The sequence below is a fragment of the Urocitellus parryii genome, chromosome 2, assembly GCF_045843805.1.
Source record: "Urocitellus parryii isolate mUroPar1 chromosome 2, mUroPar1.hap1, whole genome shotgun sequence".
Classification (NCBI taxonomy): Eukaryota; Metazoa; Chordata; class Mammalia; order Rodentia; family Sciuridae; genus Urocitellus; species Urocitellus parryii.
In genome coordinates this window covers 115233616-115248703 of record NC_135532.1, presented here as the reverse complement: position 1 = coordinate 115248703, position 15088 = coordinate 115233616, and the positions used below count along the sequence as shown (strand labels likewise).

General features: G+C 46.5%; 1 protein-coding gene across 3 annotated transcripts in view; it reads right to left on the bottom strand.

Moving 5' to 3' along the window:
• The window catches only part of Plch1 (phospholipase C eta 1), a 155700-nt gene extending 142202 nt beyond the window's left edge, over positions 1-13498 (bottom strand). For all 3 annotated transcript variants that reach the window (XM_026392934.2, XM_026392935.2, XM_026392936.2), the window contains exon 1: positions 13420-13498. In XM_026392934.2, the coding sequence (XP_026248719.1) occupies positions 13420-13498 (79 nt within the window). The remainder of the gene's footprint in view (positions 1-13419) is intronic.
• Positions 13499-15088: the final 1590 nt, after the last annotated feature.

The window sequence follows — 15088 nt, the reverse complement described above, 5'->3', positions numbered from 1 at the left end:
CTGCATTCCTACCAAGCCCCACGACCTCTATAGAGCCAGCTCCCAGCCCACCCTTGTTTTTTTTTAAAGTTTATTTATTTATTTTTAAGTCTAGCAGTTCTTTCTTTTTGAGAGAGAATTTTTAATATTTATTTTCTAGTTATTGGTGGACACAACATCTTTGTCTGTAGGTGGTGCTGAGGATCGAACCCGGGCCACAGGCATGCCATGCAAGCGCGCTACCACTTGAGCCACATCCCCAGCCCTCCCAGCCCACCCTTGATGTCCTCTCTGCAGAACTCTGGCAGCATCCATAGATTCCTGGAGCTCTCCTAAAACACAACACTTTTTCAAAGTGGATAAATACAGTTTATAAATACCCTCAAGGTTATGTCTGATAACCTCCAAATGGTGACACTGTTCTCCCAATTCCTACATTTCATCTTCGTTTCTGTCTCAGTTCTTTAGTTCTTGTTCCGTTACTAGCTTTAAAAGAAATTTATGTGATATAACACCATGTCACAATGGTGGGAAAACACTGGATTTTGGAGTCTAGAAAACCTGGGTTTGAACACCACAATTTAACAATGCAATTGATATGAAACTTGTAAACAGTTTGCTCTCTAAAATAGTCTTGTTGGCCAGGTATGGTGGCGCATGCCTGTAATCCCAGCAGCTCAGGAGGCTGAGGCAGGAGGATTGCAAGTTCAAAGCCAGCCTCAGCAAAGCAAGGCACTAAGCAACTCAGTGAGACCCTGTCTCTAAATAAATACAAAATAGGGCTGGGAGGTGGCTCAGTGGTAGAGTGCCCCTAAGTTTAATCCCTGGTACCCAAAAATAATAAGATGGTCTTATTGGAGATTTAAAAGGGTTAATGCTGCCAAAGTGGCTAGTCACAATGACAAACTTGATTCAGCATCAACTCCCAAAGGTGCCTAAGAACATTCAAAAATGTCCACTGACTCCTCCCAACAAGATCTGAACATATTGTCTTAGCATCAGCCCCGTTCCTCTCTGGATTGTCACAAAAGATCCTATATGCCAAGAAGAGGAGGTCATGCAAAGGAGAGGGATCTGAGACGGGTTGATCTCTCCTTCACAGCTCTGAGGCTACGAGGACAGGAATAACAGGGATCAGCTGTCTCACGGGTACCATGATGGGGGCAGACCAAATGTCTGTACAGGCTAACAGAAAATGTGCGAGGCTCTCCAAGGCTCCGATACTGCTCACTTTTTCAAAGTGGATAAATACAGTTTTGTGGGAGGCCATCCTCGCACGTGATTTGAGTTACCTCCCTGGCTGGGTGAGAGACACTTAGACACAGCGGTGTCAGAGCCTTCCCCACCCTGTCCCAGGTATGAGGGCTTGTCGTGTAGAGGCATGCCTGGCCACTGACCCGAAGCCCCAATCATTGGCCCTGACCTTGGGATGCTGCTCCCCTTAACCTTCATTGGATGGGATTTTCCCTTGAATTTTTTGTTCCCCAATAAAAGCTCACTCCCTGGCGTTCTCTCTCTCTCTCTCTCTCTCTCTCTCTCTCTCTCTCTCTCTCTCTCTCTCGCTAGCCTCTTCTGTAAACCTCGACACCACATTATGTGGCTGGAGGCGGGAGCTAGGAGAAGCTGTCTTAGAGCTAGGAATAAAGGTAAATGAGAGTCTGTCTCTTTAATTTAAAACTCACTAGCAATTTTTTATGCATCGAACCTTCTTTTATGAAGCTCACACGCTGGTCGCATGGCAGACAGTTTATAAATACCCTCAAGGTTATGTCTGATAACCTCTAAATGGTGGCACTGTTCTCCCAATTCCTACATTTTATCTTCGTTTCTGTCTCAGTTCTTTAAATGACCCCATTGTGAACTGTGTAGTCACCACTGCAGTTTGATCAAAATACTACAAACAGGTGTTTTGCCGTAGGTGGTAAGAAACTTCCCAAAGTGTTTCAGTTCATCACCTGGAGGCCATGGATAATGCCATGAGGTCATTTGATGCTCAAAGACTGAGCGTCTCGTAGCAGATCTGCTACCGCTTCACACATCCTTCAAGAGTCAGTACAAAACAAGCCATCGTCATGGAAAATGACCACTGTCCAGTATATAAATTCAAAGCTCTGTTGAGATGATTGAGCTGTGCTGGTCACCGCACGTCTGGGGATTTTAGCCAGCCAGCACTGGAATCACCTGGGGACTTCTAAAAACTTCCCCATCCCCAAACTATGCCCAGACCAACAAGAGCAGAACCTCTGGGCTGGGATGCAGGTAACTTTCCCCTGATGGCTGATTTCAACGGGCAGCCCTGGCTGGGGTCCACTGGCCTAAGGCATTAATTAATCGCCAAGCTCCACATCTGGAGACAAATTTCTGCTTAGCTTGAAAACACAGACCATGAAATCCTGCCCCTGGCACCGTTTCAAAGAACAGTCATTCTCAGATACACACTGATGTTCCATTTTGAGTTGGCCGGGAGTCAAGTAGGACGCTAAATAATAAATGTGCTCGTTCTTCTTCCTTTTAATTGGGCATATGCCATTATCATCTCCATCTAGTTAAGAAAAATCTCCAGACACATACCAAGAAACGAATACAGGCAAAACAAAATTGGAAGAAAAGTTTTCACAGATGCTGAGCCGGGTGCGGTGGTACACGCCTGTAATCCCAGCAGCTCGGGAGGTGGAGACAGGAGGGCTGCAAGTTCAAAGCCAGCCTCAGCAATGGTGAGGCACGAAGCAACTAAGTGAGACCCTGTCTCTAAATACAAAATAGAGCTGGGGGTGTGACTCAGTGGTTGAGTGCCCCAGAGTTCAATCCCCAGTACAAAGAAAAAGTTTTCACAGATTCTACTCTTACCCTGCCGGGGTAGGGGCCAATTTCTCAGCCATTTTGCAACCTGAAAGGTGGTGTCAGGATGGACTCTCCTGTTGCTTGAGGTCCTGAGGTGAAAGGATTACACACTGGCTACAGTTTGGTTACAAAGCTAAAATAAAAGTGCATCTCTCTCTCTTTTTTTTTTTTTGTACCAGAGATTGAACCCAAGGGTGCTTAGCCACTGAGCTACCTCCCCAGTCTTTTTGTTTTTATTTTGAGACAGGGTCTTCCTAAGTTGCTTAGGACCTCACTAAATTGCTGAGGCTGGCCTCAAACCTGCCATCCTCCAGCTTCAGCCTCCCGAGTCACTGGGATTACAGATATGCATACCATGCCTGGCCATCTCCTTAACTTCTGAAGAAGCCCTCTGCGGCTTAATCACTCTCATCATGTCCCCCTAGCCCTCTTGCTCCTCTCTGAGATAGCTGCTGCTGCCTGTGCTCTGGTGCAGGTCTCGTCTAGCTGTCTGCAGTAAGAATCACCAGTCAGACGGCACTGACTTCTGCAGCTAGAAATGTTCAGAAACAGGCAGCAAAGAATTTTAATAGCATGCAAAACACCACAATTAAGCAGCTTTTACTAACACTGCTATTTTGATGAGGGAAACCTCCAGCTTCAGAGCTGAATAAAATACCATCTAAGCAACAGGAAAAGTCTAGGCGCTATCATTAAATGATTTTAAAAGCCGAAGAAATTCTTATATAGAAATCAGTCTGTCCTTACTCTACCTGAGGTGTTCTGAATTTATGAAAGTCTCTCTAAGGCACACTTGGGTTCTCAGAGGCGCTCCTCATTTCCTCCTCCACCTTGGGAGGAAATGGCTGATGGGTCTTTTTCCTGGGCTCTTCAAGAGAAGGAAGGAAGGGGTGCAGTCTGAGAACAGAGGACTCCACAGCATGAGCTTAAAACCCAGAGTCAACAGAGGGCAAGAAATGGAAATGCTAGATACTTCTCAGACAGCTGTTCAGCTGAAAGCCTACTATAAGCAATGCCCGTATCCTATGTCCTGGAGACCATCACAATACCCTCTGCCCTCCTGGAACTTGTGGGACAGAAATGGAACTAGCTGTCACACAACTACTTGTCCTTTGGGATAGCAACATGCAACAGGCAGCCCCAGGTGTTGAGAGGAGGCAGCCCAGAGCCTGGCCTGGTCTGGGAGTCAGGAAAGGCTCCTCTGCAGAGGAACTTGACCGTGGTACTGCAAGGAGGGACTGCAGAGGTGAGTGGAGCCAGGAGCCAGGAGGAAGGGCAGGGCAGGGCAGGGCAAGGCTGAGAGATCTGCAGGAACCCAGGGAGGCAGGAGCTCCGCTCCACCGGTACTGAGCCCAGGGTCCCAGAGGACATGGTCAGCGTGTGCAGCTGGAGGGCAGGTCTAAGCCAGGCGCACACTGCTGTTCCCAGTGCATGCAAAGCCGCTGGGCCAGGGGCCTCTGACTGTTCCTTTGAAAGCAACTGTTTACATTTTGTAATACACCAAACTCACTTGCTAGAAGGAAGGAGCCTTAACAGTAAACATGTCGCAGGTCTACTGGGATGACTTTAATTATACAGCTGTTGGGATGAACTGCAGCTTCTCATCTTTGTTTAGGTGGTGGGGGATAGGAGGTGTTCATGATTACAAATGCAATCACTAACAATTACCACCTTGGTCCAAGGAAAAAACTCCAGAGCTTTTGTGTAACTTAATGAAATAATTACGCTGCCCTGGAAGACCCTTGAATCTTCTGGTGGGAAGATACTGCTTCTCCTGTCAATCTCTTAGGCACAGGGTAGGAAAGACAATTGGGAAAATGAGAGCGTGGAGGAGAGTTAATTATAATTATGGAAATGCAGCTTCAGGAACAAAGGCTTAAATTTGCAACACAGGTCTAAGGAGAAATCATTCTCATTAAGAAACCACTTAAAACGTGAGAAGTCTGTAAATCTGAAGGAAACGTTGACTCTATTAAACACATTATTCCCTCTTTCTAATGGAGTCATTAGATAATCGATATTCCCAAGCAAAGAGAAATCCAACACTCAAGGATCTTTCTGTTTGACTGACTTCGCATCATCAAGGGCTGCAAAGAGAATTGGAGAGTACTGGGCAAGCCCGGCCAGGCCTCTCCAGAGGCAGTGGGCTCGTTCCCACGACGCAAGCTCCAACTCTGAAGAACAACCTCAGAGCTCCCTGCCTCCTGGGCTGCCCGCACGACCAGACTGCCAACTTGCCATTTGGCAAGCACTCTACAGAGACTTCATCCCCTGTTCATGACAGAATATGAAGGACCTTGATGTGGAAAGCATGACAGAGAGATCAGAGGAGATGCAGTTTCCAGGCAAGTCCTCTCCCTGCATCAGATTCCTGATTTAGAAAAGAAGTCGGGGCATCGAAATAGGATTTCCATGGATGAGATCACTGCTCAGTTCTGATCAATCCAGCTACATCACCTTGCAAAAGAAGACCCAGTGAAGAGTATCCTTAGGGACATGAAGCCACCCTGACCTAAAATGCTAGCTGACAGCTGCCTGGGCTGGCTCTAGAGAGTCCAAGGACACCTGTTGGAGAGATAAGGGAGATTCCATCCACTCAAAATCACAGACTGAACGCCATTGTGTGGGCAACATCCGGGCACCCAGGGGCCCAAGTGCTGGCTGGCACTCTGAGGAGAATGGAGACATACAGCTCACCCCAGAGACAAGCAGGGGAGAACTACAGAGACTTCATAAGATGGAGGCCTAGGGGCTGCCCCCAATGACAGTGAGAGAGGAGACTACAGTCAGGGGTCTAGGGAGAAGAAAGGGTGTCCATCCCTACAGCCCTGGGCAGTCCAGAGCTCTGCAGGAGAAACAGGAGCTGAGAGGAAGGCAGGGGGTGGGACAGCTGCCTCAGTGCCTCCACCATGCGCTAGACAGATGGACCTGTGAATAGAGAAGGGGCCAGGCTGAAGGGACACAGCAGGTCCTTTCTCAAGAGTCATCGGTATGCAACCCTATCCACAAATGATGAAGGTTCTGACCACTTTGCCACCAATGACATGCCAGCAGGTGTCCAGGTAACATGGGAGAAATGTGCCCCTGCCTCTCCATCCCTTGAGGAAGCTGGGCCTTGAATTCCTCTTGGGGGAACAAATAGCAGCCCCTCCCCCAACACCACCAGCCAGCTGCTGCCCTGGGGTGGGGGGTACTGACTTTTAGATTACGGTTTTCAAAACGAATGGGACCTCAATAACCAAAAGTAGCCAGAAAGTCAGTCTCCCTAAGACCGCGCCATGAGGCAGAGTACTTTGAGGAGCCTTCACTGGAGGAAAAGGAAAGAATTTTACATATATACCATGCCAAGTTTAAAATGCTCAATAAATGGAATGTCAATCACAGAGAATGACAGGGGAAAAAGGAATAAGCTTTAAATTTTGAAATATAAACAGCATCCCTGAGGTTTTCATTGAGAATGTTCTACATCCCCAAAATATCAAGGAAGAGCATGTGGTCCCAAAAGATGACAGAACAAGCAGGGTTCAGCCAGCTCATGTGAAAGGTCATTTCATGTTGTCCCAAGCTCAATAAGAGTATTCGGTTCTGCCTCTGGTGCTATGTGGTTGCTGTGACACATTGTGTTTTTGTGGTACCGCTCCTGTTGGGCTGAGTGAACATCTGCGACTTGCCTCCAACAGGGGAAGCAGTGTATATCAATAAATCTGGACACTTAATTCCCAGCAAGTTCTCCAAATATCCTCTGTGAAAATGTAGGGTGTCAGGAGCCGTCTATGGGTTGCATGTGGGTCACTATGCATGGAAGCCTCGTGGATAGAGACATGTGGTGTCTGGGAGTGACCAGTGGACACTTCCTCTGGTTAATATGAATTGCCCAGGAACAATATGAATCCCTATCTGGCTCTGCCATGGCCCACACAGCATCTGAGATGGGTGTGACCTGCCAAGATGTCAATCAACCTGCTGACTGCAAGATAACAGGAAGCCAGACTCCGCCCTTGAAACCTTATCCCTGCCTTTTGTAAATATATTTCTGAGTATTTGTTTTGTTATTCATTAATTACTTGAGATTTTAAGTTTTAGGGTGGCTTACTCCCTCCTGGGCAAAAATTAAAACCCCCAATGAGACACTGGCCATCAATCCTCAGATAGGTGAGGGCTGGGTTTGTGGTTCAATGGCAGAGCACTTGCCTGGCATGCATGAGGCACTGGGTTCCATCCCCAGCACCACATAAAAAAAAAACTAAATAAACAAACAAACAAACAAATGTAGAGTGAGCAGAGTAAGTAGAGAACAAAAGCATTTCTTAAAATTTTAGCACTTAGCAAGAAGAACACCACACCCAACAGCCACTCAGCAGGAGGGCAGCCCGAAGGTGCCAGGTGGGTCAGGCCACACCTCCCAAAACTGGGAAAGGACACCTGCCCTCCAGGCTTTCTGCCTTGGTGACCATTGCTGGGCCTGGGGCCACTCGAGGGCAGGGATGAGAAAGGAACCTATTGGGCAAGGCCACCTCCAGAATTAGTTCCATCAAAACTCAGAAACTTTAACATACTCAAGTGCCTTTTCTTTCCTGGGACTTGCTTTCATCAGCTTTTTTGCAGCTATGACTAGAAGACCCTACAAGAACAATTGTAGAGGAGGAGAAGTTTCTTTAGGAGCTCATGGTTTCAGAGGTCTCAGTCCATGAACAGCCACCTCCATTCCCCAGGGCTCCAGATCTGGCACAGGGAAGCAGCTCACATGGTGATCAGGAAGCAGAGAGAGAAAGATCTCCATTTACCAGATAGAAAATATATACCCCATAGCCACGCCCCCAATGCCCACCTCCTCCAGCTAAACCCCACCTGCCTCCAGTTACCACTCAATTAAGCCCATCAGGGATTAATTCACTGATTGTGTTAAGACCCTCACAACCCAATCCTTTCTCCTCTAAACCCTCTTGCATTGTTTCATACATGAGCTTTTAGGGGACATCTCACGTGCAAACCATAACAAGACTATTTTCTTTCTTTTCTAACCATTTCTCTGAACTCTCCCTTGTAATTTCCTCCCTGCAGATAACACCTGAGTCTGCAGATAACATCTGAGACAAGGATGCTCACAAAATCCCAACCATCTTACATAAATAGGAATTCTATATGCATAGGGATTTCTAAACCTAGAAGAGAATGTTTATAAAGTTACTAGTTGGCAAGCTAGGCTCTGACCCGTCAAGAAATGCTACTCTAGCATAAAACCTAGTAATGGCCCAAGCCCTAAAGCCAGCAGGCTGCTAGAGTTATAAATGGTAATAAACTGGCCTAAATTAATTGGGACTCAAACTCACTTGTCCATAATTTCATGCTCCCTTTGTGTTTACAGCCAGGATCTGGGCTCCTTCTCTCTTCTTCCTTTGAGGGGACTTCTCCACTCTTCCCTTGAATATACTCACGTTTGTCCTGAAAACTTGTGTGTCTGCCCTGGCTACCAGTCTATCCATCAGCAGGGTAAACTATGACCAGTCCTAAACACACACACACACACAAACACACACACACACACACACTACATCTTTATAAAGAGAAATGGAGTTTGTTTGCCAGTGCCACACTAACTACAAAGTTTGCAATGCAAATAAACAAACCCTACCCCCTCTTCACATTCCCACATTCCCACATTCCCACATTCTCATCCTGATGTGACTGCAGAGATTTCAAACACTGATGCTAAAGGGAAACTTTGGAATCTGGCACAATCCTTCTTGGCCAATAAAAAGTATCCCTTTAATTAATTAACTAAATCACTTGGTTTCATTAGAAGTTGGTCATGAGGCAAAGTACATGCAAGGCAACTTTTTGAAAAGACAAACTGTGAAAATATTTCATCACAGAATTACTCTTGCCTTCATCCCCAAGAAATAGGAGACACTCATGATCCAGTCCAAGATGTTTTCTAGTAGAGACTGGTGGCAGTCATTCAGAAGCATTCACATGACAACATGACAAGCAAAAGAGGTAAATGTCAACAAGTTGGGAAGGTACTATAATAAACTTAGAAGAAATTTTCCAATATCACAATTATAACCAGTGGTGCATGAAAACAAATATTAAGTCACTTCCGAGGGGGGCTGGGGATGTGGCTCAAGCGGTAGCGCGCTCGCCTGGCATGCGTGCGGCCCGGGTTCGATCCTCAGCACCACATACAAACAAAGATGTTGTGTCCGCCGAGAACTAAAAAATAAATATAAAAAATTCTCTCTCTCTCTCTCCTCTCTCACTCTCTCTTAAAAAAAAAAAAAAAAAAGTCACTTCCGAGGATATGCTATTACGGTGCTCAAATGTTTACAAAAGCTGATATGCACAACAAATTGTGCATATTAATTGCAAGTACACAGATAATCAGTATAAGAATCAAGACCACATCCAAGCTTGGGAAAAAGAAAATATTACAATTCATTACCATGAAGAGAAGAGCTGAGGGAATAAGCAACTTTCAACCAGAATAATTCATGAACAGTGTACACCACTAAGGCAAAGTTTATATTGCACCAATTATTTTGTGCCCAGGTTTCTTCTCTATTACAAACACATCAGCAAAATAAAAACCAAGTAGAAAGAGAAAAAAACGGCAATTAGTTTCTTTGACAGGTGCAAATCCCTTCAGATTCAACAGGGTCCCTAAAAATCTGGGCCACAGGCAGACAATGGGAAGTGAGGAGATTCCTAATTCCTAACAGGTTCTTCTCTCACTGAATTCAGAACTAAGTCAATTTGACCAGTTCATCTCCACCAGCCAGCAGGCATCTCCCAGCCTTTCCAGAGGTCCTGCCCTGCCTTAGAAAAACAGTAAAGATGCAAACTATTCCCAGTGGGTGTAACTGTCTCTTGAGGGGGTTTGAGGGAAATTCTAAATTCTCTCCAATGAGAACATACCACTTCTTTACTCTGAAAATGAGGGTAGGAATATGCGTTCTGAACTGCGAGACCATATAGGAACATGACGTTCTCATCCTTACTCTTATCCTTACTCTTATTGATCATTTTACCCCAAAGCGCTGACTTCAATGTTGCTCTTTTCTCCTGGGAAATAACTTAAGTGTAAGAAAAGAAACCTGGCTAGCACAGCCTGCACATCCAGGTCTGCACATGCCCTTGATCTTGTAGGGAAAAAGGCTTGACTGAGTGGTAACTGGAGGCAGGTGGGGTGTGGCTGGAGGTGGTGGGCATTGGGGATGTGACCATAGGATATATATTTTTTCTGTTTATAATGGACAGGGTAGTGTTTCCTTTTATTTAGGTTCTATAAGGAGAGGCCCAACATAAACTAGAAGCCAGGTTAGGGTCAGGATGTTCACCTCCTGCTCTAGAAGCCCCTCCAAGAGAAGTGACATGTCTCTTATCTCAGAAATGTTCTAAAGTACTCGGCAAGGATATAATCACTATAATTCCCTTAATATAAAGTTAACAAGACTGCTGACAAGTGTCCCCACGCTCAGGAAGCTCCCACCTTCACAGGCACAAAGGCCTGCAAAGGTAGGGAAGAGCAGAAGGCAGTATCTGTCCTGATGACCGCATCTGCTGGGGCACAGAAGTCCTGAGCGATACTGGACATTGTCAGAAAAATTTAAAAGCTACTGTGTGATAAACAGATAGAATCATAATTCTAATTGGCTTTGATCCTTTTGATCTTGAGAAAATTTACTGGTATCTCTAAGTCCTTTCAGAAGTAATTCTAGAATGTAAAACACTACTAATTCTTATTGGAAGGACTATGCTGCCCCCTGGTGTTTAGTGAGAGGTGCTCATAAACATTTCAAGGGAATCTTGGAAATTACAACTAGAAAGACCCCCAAAACTCACTGTGACCAAGTGCTTATTTCACAGAGGAGAGAACTGATTAAATAATTTGCTTGTATAATTCAGACACAGCTAGTAAATGACACAGAAAACATAGCTCAAGATAGAGTAAACCTCTCGGTGTGAATTTTGGTCTTGGTTGGTTTTTGTTGTTGAGCTTTTTGTTGTTGTTCTTGTGAGGGTTTTTTTGTTTGTTTGTTTGTTTGTTTGTTTTGGTACTGGTGATTGAACCCAGGCATGTTCTACCACTTAATTACATCCCCAGCCCTTTATATTTTTTATCATGAGGCAGGGCCTCACCAAGTTGCCCAGGCTTGCCTAAAACCTGCAATCCTCCAGCCTTGGCCTCCAAAGTCTCTAGAATTACAAGTGGCTGCCACTGTCCAGCGTTAATTTCTTTACTGAAGTAAAAAGGCAGCCTGAAAAAAAATAACAGTGGGAACAGGCACAGTGGCATGGGCCTGTAATCCCAGCAAATAGGAGGCTGAGACAGGAGGCTCACAGACTCAAGACCAGCCTCATCAACTTAACAAGACCCTGTCTCAAAATAAAAAGGATTGGGGATGAAAGAACTTTGGGGAGTCAGGCAAACCAGATTTGAATTTCAGATCACCACTTCATGCTCTCCCCAAGCTTCAATTCCTCCATCCACAAAATGATAAAATGGGATGAAGAGCGACTTGCAAAGATGTTGGTTGGAAGGTTCAATTATCAATAAGCTCAAGGTTCTCATGTAGAGTATCTGTGATATGGTAAGACACTAACTGGAACGTAACTGTCAGAACACATTAAAGTGTTCTCAAGTTATAGCCATTGAAATTTAAATAATAAAAACAATAATGACTTTAAGACATTAAAATCTGCACCTTTTTGAAACTAGAATAAAATTAAAATTATGCAAATAAAGCTAGTTCTCCTAATTTCTGTATTTCTTCAATTGTCATACTTATTCTTTTTTTTTTTAATACAAAAGAAGTTAAATGTGGTGTGGTAGAGCACGCCTATACCCTCAGCTACTCAGGAGGTTGAGGCAGGAGGATTCCTAACCTGGGGATTCAGGGTCAGTTTGGGCAACACCAAGAATTGCCTCTTAAAATAAATGAATGAATGAATGAATAAAGCCACTCGAACAGGGAATACCCCAGGATAGCCATGAGTGGGAGAAAGGAAGCCACAGAGCAAGTTGAAGCAGAGCCCACTGCCAGGCACAAGATCGCAGTCTCCTGCCAAGGGCGCTTCACCCCAGCGATGCCAAGGGCGCTTCACCCTGACAATGCCAAGAGCACCCGCCTGGAAACAGAGAGGCAGCAGTGTTGGTTTCAGCCTCGAGGGTAACTATTGATGCCAACTGAACAGCCACTGCCCCTCTGCTCCCCTTCCTCTCCCTGTGACTTGAAGCCACCTCTGCCTGGAAAGTCCTGTATCAAAGTGATGAGAAGAATGTTGAAAAGCACCATAAACGCTAAAGCACCAAATAAAGATAAGTCACCTTTGTTATCTTAAGCTCGATTTAAAGCAATACTACACATTAAATCTGTCACCAAATTGAGGGGGGAAAACCAACCCTAGAGGGTTGAAGGTGACTTGGATCACAGGATTGTCAAACAGCACCCTGCACCCCTGCAATCCCTCACCCCCTCTGCAGGCCACAGGCTTCTGGTGATTGCTCAAAACTCTGGCGCCACATAAATCTCTGACTCTTAAATAAATGTCACCGAGGGCATCCTGATAGTGGGATTGACTGTACACCACCACATAAACAGACCTCAGCAGGGGAAAGGTGAGTCCTCTAAGTGCCCTGCAAATGACTGATACCGATCACTCCCTGAGGACAGCAGAGCGCAATATAAACTGCTCTGCCCTGCTTTAACAGGTGGCTGGACACACAAATAGGTGAGCTGGGCTGGGGATGTGGCTCAAGCTGTAGCGCGCTCGCCTGGCATGCGTGCAGCCTGGGTTCGATCCTCAGCACCACATACCAACAAAGATGTTGTGTCCGCCGAAAACTAAAAAATAAATATTAAAATTCTCTCTCTTTAAAAAAAAAAACAAATAGGTGAGCTGGCTTTAACAGGTGGCCCTATACACAGACAGATAAAGCTTTCTCTCCCTCTGCTATTTCGGATGTAATCCAGGGGCACTCTATCACTGAGATGTAGCCCCAGACCTTTTTGTTTGTTTGTTTGTTTATATATATATAAATAATTTGAGACTAGGTCTCACTAAATTGCCCAGGCTGGCCTTGAACGTGAGATCCTCCTGCCTCAGGCTCCCAAGCAATTGGGATTAGATAAAGGGCCTACAGATAAAGCCCCACAGCACATCAATAAAAATAAGTGGATTTTTTGTAATTGGTCTCAAACAGGTGGCCACCAGCACTGCTTAAGGTGTGAATTTGGAAGACACACCATGTTGATAATAAGCACTGGCTGATGATCACAAACGTCACCTGAACCCACACCATGGGCTTAGCAAAAATGGCCCCAAACATCAGAAAGAGTTGGCAGTGTGGTAGGCAGGGAGGGCCTGGAGAATCAGCTGTCAGGGACAGGGTGGGAACCCTGAGGCTGAGAAGGGCCACAGCAACACGCAGGGATGGTGGGCACCGCGGGACTTTCTGGGTAATTAACCATAAACAAGTTAACTCGGGCGCTGGTTCAATCCAACAATGGTCCCATATTTGCATCTAGAATGCTGGAATAAAAGCGCTGTCAGAAACCAGGCGAAGACCCGCAGACATGAGCGCCGAGGACAGCTCACCATGAAACACGCTGTTGTCCACCAGAAAGTGCCTGCGGTAGCGCACACAGCTCCGCTGCTCCGTGTTCCAGTAGCTCATTGTCAGGAGACGGCTGGCACAGCATCAAAACCAGCTGTCCTGTCGAGGGAAACAGAACAGGACACGATGAAGGGGACCCGGCCACACGCTCTCACGGGGAGCGCACATGCTGACCTGCTCAGGAGGCCCAGAAGTGAGGATTGGATCCCACAGGACGTTTCCCACAGTCTTCCCAGGGCCAAGCGTGTCACCAGGAATAGAAATGGCAACTCTTCCAACAGCACCTTTCAGGGCTCAGAGCCACTGCTGCCTCCCGGGAAGATAACTCCTCAGGAGCAAGTTCCAGGATAGTTTTGCGGGATCCGAGACCCAGTCCTATCCAGCTTGGACCCAAACTGGCCAATGCTGGTGATTTCAGTTGAGGTGGGGAGGTTCTCAGCCCCCACCCCTGAATCCTGTGCCCCGGGTGATCACTGTATGGAAGCATTAGAACCATCACGGCCATCTGGCCACGGACAGGCCAGACACCTGACAAAATCTGCTGCCTCTTCTGGGCTTATTGCAGCATTTCCCAGGATGGCCAGCACCTGGATGAGCCGGTGTAACCACAGCTGAGCACAGGCCTCAGGCACAGTGGTCCAGCAGGCTGCTCCTGCCTGAGAGGCCCACCTCCACAGACACAGAGAAACACCAGGCTCACTACAGCAAGAACTTGAACCCAGCGTCCGGCCGGTGAATAAACTCCTCGGAAAGAGACAGCAGAACCTCGAACAAGGCCCCAGTTGTTCACAGGATTTGGTGAAGGAACTTTGTAGAATTCCAACCTCCTTCCTGCTCACAGGATGAAACCAGGCAAGGTGATGCAGGACTGGAGAGATGGGAAAACCACAGGTGAGAGCAGGGTGGAGTTCTGTGAAGCGCTCCAGGGCGAAGCCACAGCTTAGTTTAGCACCCTTCATTTGTTAACGCCCAGTGAAGGCTCACAGCTGCTCCTTAGCTCCCAGGATCCTCCTAACCTTCCCCTGAGGGATCCAGCGACAGCTAGCCTGACCCACCTTTCTTCAGTCTCCCCTCCTGGCTAAGTCTGGCTACTCATCCTACTCCCTCAGGCTGGGGGAGACTCACCACCGCAGGGAACCCTCAAAACCAGTAGCAGAGCTGATACCCTGGCACTTGCCCATAATCTCAGCAACTCAGGAGGCCGAGGCAGGAGATGGCAAGTTCAAGGCCAGCCTCAGCAACTTACTGAGATCCTCAGCAACTTAGCAAGACCCTGTCTCAAAATAAGAGCAGGCTGGGAATGTAGCACAGTGGTGGAGTGCCCCTGGGTTCAATCGCCAGTACCACACAAAAAAGAAAACGGCTGATGACAGAAATAACCCCACTTCTGCTCTCTCCTTAGCCAATACGCATGCTACAAAGACCTCTTCTTTAAAAAGTAGTTCTAGCAGAAGATTAACATTTAACAGGGATGAGAGGTGGGAGGGAAAGGGAGAGAGAAGGGAAATTGCATGGAAATGGAAGGAGACCCTCAGGGTTATACATAATTACATACAAGAGGAAGTGAGGGGAAAGGGAAAAATAATACAAGGGGGAAAAATGAATTACAGTAGAGGGGGTAGAGAGAGAAGAGGGGAGGGGAGGGGAGGG